At 60.1% G+C, this 8,522-nt stretch overlaps 1 protein-coding gene across 2 annotated transcripts in view; it reads left to right on the top strand.

Moving 5' to 3' along the window:
* The first annotated feature begins 703 nt into the window (after nucleotides 1–703).
* ALOX5AP (arachidonate 5-lipoxygenase activating protein) overlaps nucleotides 704–8,522 on the top strand; it is an 18,791-nt gene continuing 10,972 nt past the window's right edge. For both annotated transcript variants that reach the window (XM_011360193.1, XM_011360194.2), the window contains exons 1-3: nucleotides 704–909; nucleotides 6,567–6,666; nucleotides 8,446–8,516. In XM_011360193.1, coding sequence (XP_011358495.1) covers nucleotides 840–909; nucleotides 6,567–6,666; nucleotides 8,446–8,516 — 241 coding nt within the window. In that variant the 5' untranslated portion in view covers nucleotides 704–839. The remainder of the gene's footprint in view (nucleotides 910–6,566; nucleotides 6,667–8,445; nucleotides 8,517–8,522) is intronic.

Below are 8,522 nucleotides of genomic sequence, written 5' to 3'. Positions count from 1 at the left end.
GGGGCGGGTTCTGCTCAGTCACCTTTACCGACGGGCGCCCGGGGGAATGTTATTTCCTGTGAAATGTATCCGTTTTCCTTTCTTTTCTTTAAGGACGACCGAAGATTGCAGGAACCTTGGATTTTCTGAGTCACTTGCCGAGGGTTGCCATTTACCGCAGAGAAAGCTGTGCTATCAAACGCCAGGCCACCTGCCACCCCTCCCAGCAAGTTCACCGTCACACCTTCTCTCTCTCTCCCCGGGGGAGGGAGTCCCCACAATGAGCTAGGGAAGCCAGCCTCAGTGTTCAACGCTTCCCCTTGGGAAGGTTTTTTTTTTGTAGGTGTCCTCTGCAACCCCGTTTCTGCCACTTTTCTTAATTCTTTGGTTGAGTTTTAATTCTCTTGTTGCTTTGGTTTTGTAGAAGTGGAAACATCAGCTGAGCCTCTTCCTCCTCATTCATTCATTCATTCATTCACCCAGGCCTTATTACGTGGCTGCCCCTGGGGAGTCTGCCACCTGTTTGTTATTCCTTGCAGAATTCCCCCAGGAATTCTGGGGAAGAACGATAGTACTCGGGAACAGATCTTTTGGGTGTTCTGCAAATAAAAAGCAAGTTTTATTTTTTCTTTTCTTCCTGCTCCTCTGCCCAGCCCTGGCAGGTCACACTGAGCCGGAGCACATTGGCGGCTAACTGAAAAAAAAAAAAAAGGAAGAACCAGGCGGCACTGTAACCGTGCTGGGCCCTTCAGAAATTCTCATGATGAAAGGCAGAGAGCTGGCCCCCACTTCCCCTTCCTGCACAGTGCGGGCCTGGGTGCCACCAAGCAGTCCTCGCTGAGGAGCCCGAAGCCACCAACATGGACCAAGAGACCCTGGGCAATATCGTCCTGTTGGTCATCGTCACCCTCATCAGCGTGGTCCAGAACGGTAAGGAGGCCCCCCCGCCTTTGGGGGTAGCACGGGGGCGTTTTTGTTGGCTAGTCGTCTGAGAGCCAGACTTGCACAGATTTGCATGTGTGTGTGTGTGTGTGTGTGTGTGGGTGTGTGTACGTGCACACACACCTGCTTTATGTGTGTTTCTTCTTACTTGAATGTGTAGAGGTGTGTGCATCTCTGCATGGACTCAGGGTCTACCAGTTGAACGGGACGACTAATCCCATTGGCCGTGCCGGGACAGTGACCTGGAGGCATCCCAAAAGCCCCCACGGAAGGGCCGGAAGTGCTGGCAGTCAGCATTCCGACATTTAATCAATGTCGCCGAACAGGAGGGCTCGAAGCCAGGGAAGAGAAAGTGGATGTGTGTTCACTCAGACTCTGGGCTTTACGCGTGCGGTGGGGGCGACCTCAGGGCATCTGAAGTTACCTGTCAGGCATAGGCTAAAAAAAAAATGAATTTCAGGAGTGTGAAAGGGAAACCTCCTTATCACTCTCTCCCCTGTAGTACTGCTTTCTTTCTTTTGAAGAAACATGTTCTTTGTGATGTTTTCTTGTTCTATAGCACTGTATAATTTTCGAAGCATGTTTTCATATGTATGATTTATTTACGTAAAGAGAGGGAGAGAGAGAGAGAGAAGTTTGTCCTGTTTGGGTTTGCATCTCCATGAACCGAGCAGGATACCCAGACCCGAACGCGTAGGACCGTGCGGGACCTTCTCCTGGCGGCTCCGGGCGAGGGCTACGTCAGACTCTTTTCTAAGTAGCTCCTGTGGCTTTGCGTCCTGTAGTGTATGAAGATGGAGCAAACGGGAGCCCTTACTAAGGGCGGCTGTGTCGCTTCATGGCAATTCCCATCACGCTCTGGGAACTTAAGTGTTTAACCAACCTGGGATCTTCTGATTTTCCCCCCAACTCAAGTGTGGACCGAGGCTGGTGATTAGCCTTCCGGGCACAGAGCACGGCTTCTCCGTGGCCCCCCATGCATTGGAGCCCCAGCTTCGCACACCCCGCGCTTGTGTCCTGGGGGCGACGACTTGGTGATTTCCTGACCCCGACGTTTTCGTACTAGATCGCACGCAGTGGCAGTGGGGGAGCGGGGCGGCTCCAGAGGGAACATGGAGCACTTGGACGGCCACTTCCATGCGGGCCCCGTGCCTGGGCCCCCTCCGTTTGTGCGAGATGTTCACTCATTACACCTGCACACACCTACAGGGACCCGGCTGTGTGCCAGGCAGTGGCCAGTGCATGGGGTGCAGCAGTGGACAGGTAGCTACAGTCCCAGCCCCCAGGGAGGGAAGGGCAGTGGGGGAAGGTGAGCAGAAGTCTGCGATGCCCTCTCTGTGGAGGCTGTGACGTGGGCGGGGGTTGGGCAGTGCTAGCTAAACTCCGCGGGGTCTCCCCTCCGCCCTTCCCCATGAACCCACCAACGCAGCTGTCGGGTGTCGGGGCCGGAAGCTGGTGCCCTCACACTCGCCTGGGCGGACAGGGCTGAGCTCGACTGGGAGGTTGGCTCTGAGCTGCTCCCTCTCAGTTCAGAGCTGGTGGTGGCCCGGGGGAGCTGCGGTGTCTCCTGCTGTGACAAGTCTCTTCATCTCTCCTAAGGGAGAGGCACCAGGACCGGCCCTGGGCTGTCAGGCGGGTGCTGGCCTTTTCCGTGGTGACCTAGCAAACCGTGAGCAGACTTGAGCTGGATGCGGACACTTCAGTTATTTTGGGCAGGTGGGGTTAAGGAGTCCGTTGGTATGGGGGAGGGGTGGATTTAGAGGGCCAAATGTCTAAAGGCCATTTAAGGCAGAAGAAGACAGCAGTGTCCTCGCTCACAGGGTTTCGCCAGCTGACCAGTGGGGTGCGGGCTTCCTGGTGGGGGACACACGTGTGGACAAGCACGGAGCTTCTGTTTTGGGCGGGAGGCTTTTTCATGCTGGGCGGACCCCACACTGGCCCCCGTCACAGCCTCTGTCCCTCCCCAGTCCCCTCTGAGCTGTTCCAGCCACATGGGGGCAGAGTGACCTCACGGCACTGTCCCAGCCTGGGGAAGGGACCGGTTGCTCTTCTGAGCCCCTCGGTGGCTTAGGACGAGCTGTGCTGCTCTCTGAGACGCAGCCCTGGGTTCCCGCTGTCCCCCGTTAAACAGGCCGCGTAGGAAGTAAGAAACTCCCCAGGGACCTGGGGCAGGCACCTCGGCTCGTTTTCAAGTGAGCTTTAGGTAAAGACAAAGGTCTGAATGTGTGTCCAGAGGCATCTTTGCAATTCTAATCAACCTCAGCCACAGACCCACCTTACAGACTCGGGAAAACATGCAAAGATGGTGCTTTCCTCCCCCCCGCCCCCCCCACATGTCATTCCGCTCCCTTCCTGTTAGTTTTTAAAAATATTTACATGCTGTTGCCAGGCACCGCACACTTCGTCTTTGTCCCTAGCCAGGTCCAGTCACGTCCGTCCGTGTGGCCCCCGGGGCTCTGTGCTCTCGTACACGCGTGAGCTTGGTTCTTGGGGGCCTGGGTGGCCACCGCCTCAGCTGCCTTCTTGCTGCGAAGCCAAGAGGGGGGACACAATGCCCTGTGGTCTTCGGGGTCTGTGGACTGTGATGGGGAGGGTAGGAGAGCTGGCAGGAGCACCCGCCTTTCTTTGACACCCCTGGTACACCTGCTTGACACACACACACAGCGAGTCTCGGCAGCACCGTTGTTGGAAGGTCACACACCCCAACCCGGGCGTGACCGGCCCTAGGCGCCAGCTCCTGAGCCATGACGCTCTCTGTTGCAAAAGTCTTTACACCGTCCTCAGTGGCTCCTGCCGGACACCCCGCTGGTGGGGGGCTCGCGACCCACCGAGCGTGCCCTGACGGCAGTCAGGGTCCAGAAGTGTTTGCTCGTGTCCAGCACAGCGCTTCCTGCTGGACGTGACCCTGTCTCGTTTCGTCCCTGCCCCCTTGGAAACAGATCCTCTAGTTACTCCTGTTTTACAGTTAAGCAGAGTGGGGTTCGGGGAGGCTGGACCGTTGGTTGGGGTTCCTCGAGCCGGGAGTGGTGACGCCAGGATGCGAACCCTCTCCGAAGCCCGCTGCCCGGGAGGTCCTTCCTAACGCTGAGCGGAAACCTGCCCCGTGCTTCTGCCTCCCGGTCACGGCTCTGTTCTCCGGAAAGGCTCAGACTGTGCTGCCGCTTCTGCCTTCACGAAGTCAGCTGTGACCCATCTTCTCCTCCATATCGTTTCTCACATGGCTTGGCTTCCAGAGTCCCTGGTCCCTGGGGTTACCCGCCCATCTCGCCGGGTTCTTCCGAAACTGCAGATTCGGGTGTCCCCCATGTTCCCGACGTCCAGACAATTCCACGAAAACCATCCACGTGCGACACGTCCCTTTGAGGACCCATATCGCTGCCCGCTCAGACTAACTTCGCGGCTCACCGAGATCTCGTGATCTCTTTCATGCGACTCTGAAGAGGTTGTCTGGCGTCTCCGACCCTGGCTTTCCTCCGCCGGGAGGCCTTGTGTGACATGAAGTCGGGAAGGCCCTGGCAGCACCCAGCGAGCAGTCAGCCTTCTCTCTCTGCGTCTCTGGCCCCACCCCTCATGTTCTCTGGTTTGGCCTAATGTTAGCTGTTAGCCAAGGGGCACGTGTGAGTGGTCCTTGTGCACGCAGTGTCTGCAGCCTGCTGGGCGATGACAAGGGGGTGAGCGTGAGGAGCTTGGGGGGTGGGCAAGGCCAGCCCAACTCTTCCAAGTGTAGCTTAGAAGGAAGGAGAGTGGAGGATCGGACTGAGACAGGCTTGTTTCTGTCTTGTTTTCGGGGCGAGAAAGATCTGGGTGTGTTTCTGGGGTAAAGAGGAGAAAAAAAAAAAGAGACTGGAGGTTCAGGAAATGGGGGACACACCAATGAAGCAGAGCCCTGAAGAGGTGGCAGGAACAGGGTCAAGGTCACAGGCAGAGGGCCGGCCTGGAAGAGAGGAAGGGGTTTGTCCTCTGAGCGAGGGGCTGACGCAGAGAAGTGTGGCCGTCCTGACACTCCCTCGGGGCATGAGCTCGGAGGCCGGGACGTCACCCCGGGTTCTCGAGAGACTATGCTCAGAGTTCTGGGGAGGCTTCCGGGGCTCAGGCGTGCCCTCAAGCCCTGTGTGGCCGGTGAAAAGCGGGCAGCGGGTGTCGCAGTGTGAGTGAGGGCACTGCCCCTGGTGCCAGCGGCGTCCGCGCCTCACGGCGTGATGCCGACACGGTTATGTGGCCTCCCTGAGCCGCAGCGTCCTCGTCTATGGGGTGGGGACAGCTCCGCCCCTGTCACGGAGTTGGCGCGAGGCCCGGCAGGGAATTAACGCCTCGTGCCTAGCGTGGGTCCCCTGCCCACAAGCCGGGCCGTTCCCGTGAGGGACAGCATGGAAGGCCTTTAGTCACGTACGCGATGGGTAAGAGGCCTTTTCCACGCCTTCCGAAGAGGTGAATACGGAGTTGACGAAGAGGAATCCTGTGGCACGTCCCCGAGAATCTCACAAAGGATCGGAAGGGAGGGGGTTCATTTGCAGCCCGGCACCCCATCTGTAGACCAGCCAGCCGGGCGCTGTCTGCTCGGAGGCAGCACCTCTTAGGGTCCGCAGCTGTGACCCTCGTCAGCTCCCTGCCATCTTCCCCCGTCCTGGGCTCATTCCTCTGCACCTTCGTCCCCACGCTAAACACGGTGACTTTCCGACCGTGCCGTCCCTCAGCCTACACCCGTCCATAACTCCCTGTTTTCCTCCAGACGGAAGCCAATTCCGAACGTCCTAACCTGGCTCTCGCCAAGGTCACGGTCTCACGGGCGCACCCAGGGGCCGCGTGTCGGGTCTCAGGCCGTCTTCCCACCTTGCTCGCTCACTCACTCGCTCTGTCCGCTCTGCTGGGCACTCCCTGGCCGGCCGCGTTCCCCGCTCGGCCCGTGTGCACCTGCTCTGATGCGTTTTGTTTGCTGTGTGTCGTCTGTCCCCATCCTTGCCAGGACGTAAGTTCCCGGGCGGCCATGGCTCCGTGTGTGTGTGTGTGTGTGTGTGTGTGTGTGTGTGTGTGTGTGTGTGTTGCTCTCGGGCGCAAGCTAAGGGTCTGAGCATGACAGTGGCTGAGTGTCGTTGAAAGGACAGCTCACTACCTACCACTCTGGCGGCATTGTGGTTCTTGGGGTTCTGCTCCCCACTCCCCATTGGAAGCAGGACTCACTGAACCAGGGACTTGTCTCTGGACCTTTGCATATTCCGTTCCCCCTAAGAGGAGGGTTCTCCCCTGCTGTCCCCTGTTCCCCCCGCATCTGCCGGCCAATTCCTACCAGTTCCTCAGGTGCTATCCTTGGTGCTCCCACCTCTAGGACCCGAGCACTGATCTCACCGGGCCCTGGGGGGGCGCCGTGTTCTCGCTCCATCTCCTCCGGGCGTGTGTCACTGTGGGGGAGGTGGGGTCCCCTTCCCTCATGCATCTGCTTCCTCGACTGTCGGAGCATGAAGGGGGGGCTGTGTCTCGCTCAGAGTCGCACCCGCACAGCGGTTGGATAGAGAGCAGCTGCTGAGTCAGTTTTGGCTGACATTTCGGGTCGTCTGAGGTCAGGTCGAGGAAACACGGAACATTTCATGCGGGGCGGCAGGCTCACGAGCGTGCCGGGCGCACCCCAAACGCAAACCTCTCCCCGCCAGGGTTCTTCGCCCACAAGGTGGAGCACGAAAGCAGGACGCAGTCTGGGCGCAGCTTCCAGAGGACAGGAACGCTGGCCTTCGAGCGGGTCTACACTGCCAAGTGAGTCCAAACCCTGCGCCTGCTGGTCGACGGGGCGGGCACAGGGGCCTCCCTGCCTAATGACGCGTGTCCGTCCGGACCAGCCTCCAGGATGCGGGGGGCGGGTTCCCAGGAGCTGCTGGACACCCCGTCACCATCTTAGCAAGTGCCAGTGCTAGAGGAAGAGGACCCAGGGGAAGGGGGTGGGACCCCCACACCCCCCTCGCCCCTGAAACCCAGCAGCGGCCTGGCCCTCATTGCCCCTGAGGTCCCCTTGCTGGCAGTCTGAGGGTGACACCGTCCACTTCCTAATGCCGCTCGGGACGAGGGTGCCGGTGGACGTCACGCGAACCTTCATCTTCCCTCCATGCGGAAAGCATTTAAATAGAGGCTCCACCACCGGTGTGTCCCCTGCCCCTCTGTGCCTGTGCCCCCAGGCCTGTCGGAATGGGGGTCTTCGGCTGTGAGCTGCTGACGGGCCTTAGGCTCGGCTCGGAGGTGGCTGACGTCCCCAGGGACGCTTCCGAGGGAGGAGTCGTGGACCCCACAGAACGGAGTTTTAGAGTATCAGCAACAGCTCAGACACAGGGCCAGGAGTCCCCTGAGGGCTGGGGGCTCCGTGGTAATGGCCAGGGAGAAGGCGCCACCCGCTGGGGACCGACCTCGCCTGTGAACCGAAGTGGCTTCAAGGGTTCTCCACTGTGCGGGCCTTCGTGACTGTCCCCGACACGCTTTCTCGGCTGCCCTTTGCCCCACTCAGCTACTTGTCAGTTGCTTTAAGCGCGGCCCGGGCATGGGGGAGCTGGGGGGGCGGTCTCTGCGGTGCCCCTTTTCCTCACTGGCTCCCGTTTGTCGCCCAGCTTCTAAACTGCTGTGTACACAGTCTGAGCCACTCACAGACACGTTTGTAGGGCTCTGCCAGGCTAACTTCCCGGTCTCTGCCGCCACATGTTCCCGGTCCCACCTCCCATGCCCAGCGCTCCAGTGTGGCTTGTCCTGCATTCTGATCTCAAAGGCACCCCTCACTGAACCGCCCACAGGGGGGATTCTGTCACTGTGGGGGCCTCGGTGTCTCGGTCCTCAGCATCAGATCGACCCACTTACACCGACCCACTCAGAGGAGGGCAGGGAACTCGTGTAAGGTGCCGTCGCCACATGCAGGGGGAGAGGCGAGGGCCCCTCCGGACACGGCGTGGGGCAGCTGTAAGGACGGCGTGTGACCAGGGGCGTCATCGAGGTCGCTGTGGACTCAGCGCCTTGCACACACGGGCGAGGGAAGCCTCTCCCGCCTCCTCAGTGTCACGCTGTGTCCTGCACGGGCCTCGGCAGGCGGGGGGCCCCGGGCGGAATCCCACTGTCCCTCGTGAGACGTTACATCGCTTTTCTTTTATGGCAATGAGGAAGCAGCAGAGCTGGTCAGGCTGTCACCTCCCCGCCCGGCCCCTGAGGAGCCAACCAGCTCTGCTCCTGAGAAGCCACCCGCCTGCCACCGCAGCCCTGCTATCTGATGTCCCACGCTAGGTCCCCGAAGCGCCCGGCACGGCTACAGGCAGGAGCTCTGGGCCTCCGCCGGGCTTCTCCGCAGAGGAGAGGAAATGGGTTCTGAGCCTGCGTCCCTTCTGGGCCGTGGTCTGGCTGCCCGTGTCCCACGCGGTGGCCGGCGCCGCGGGTCTGGGGGCCGGCGTGCGTGGGGTCCTGAGCGGGTTTGTGCTTACGCGTGGGGGGTTTCAGGGGGGTCGCCGACGACGCTGCGGTAAAACCGTGGCTGACGTCTCGTCTCCGTTTTTATTTATCCCACAGCCAGAACTGCGTGGACGCGTACCCCACGTTCCTCGTCGTCCTCTGGGGCGCGGGGCTCCTGTGCAGCCAAGGTGAGG

This window comes from Pteropus vampyrus, unplaced genomic scaffold (genome assembly GCF_000151845.1).
Source record: "Pteropus vampyrus isolate Shadow unplaced genomic scaffold, Pvam_2.0 Scaffold52, whole genome shotgun sequence".
In the NCBI taxonomy this organism is placed as follows: Eukaryota; Metazoa; Chordata; class Mammalia; order Chiroptera; family Pteropodidae; genus Pteropus; species Pteropus vampyrus.
The sequence above is the reverse complement of the archived record's forward strand: the minus strand, read 5'-3'. Positions and strand labels throughout refer to the sequence as shown.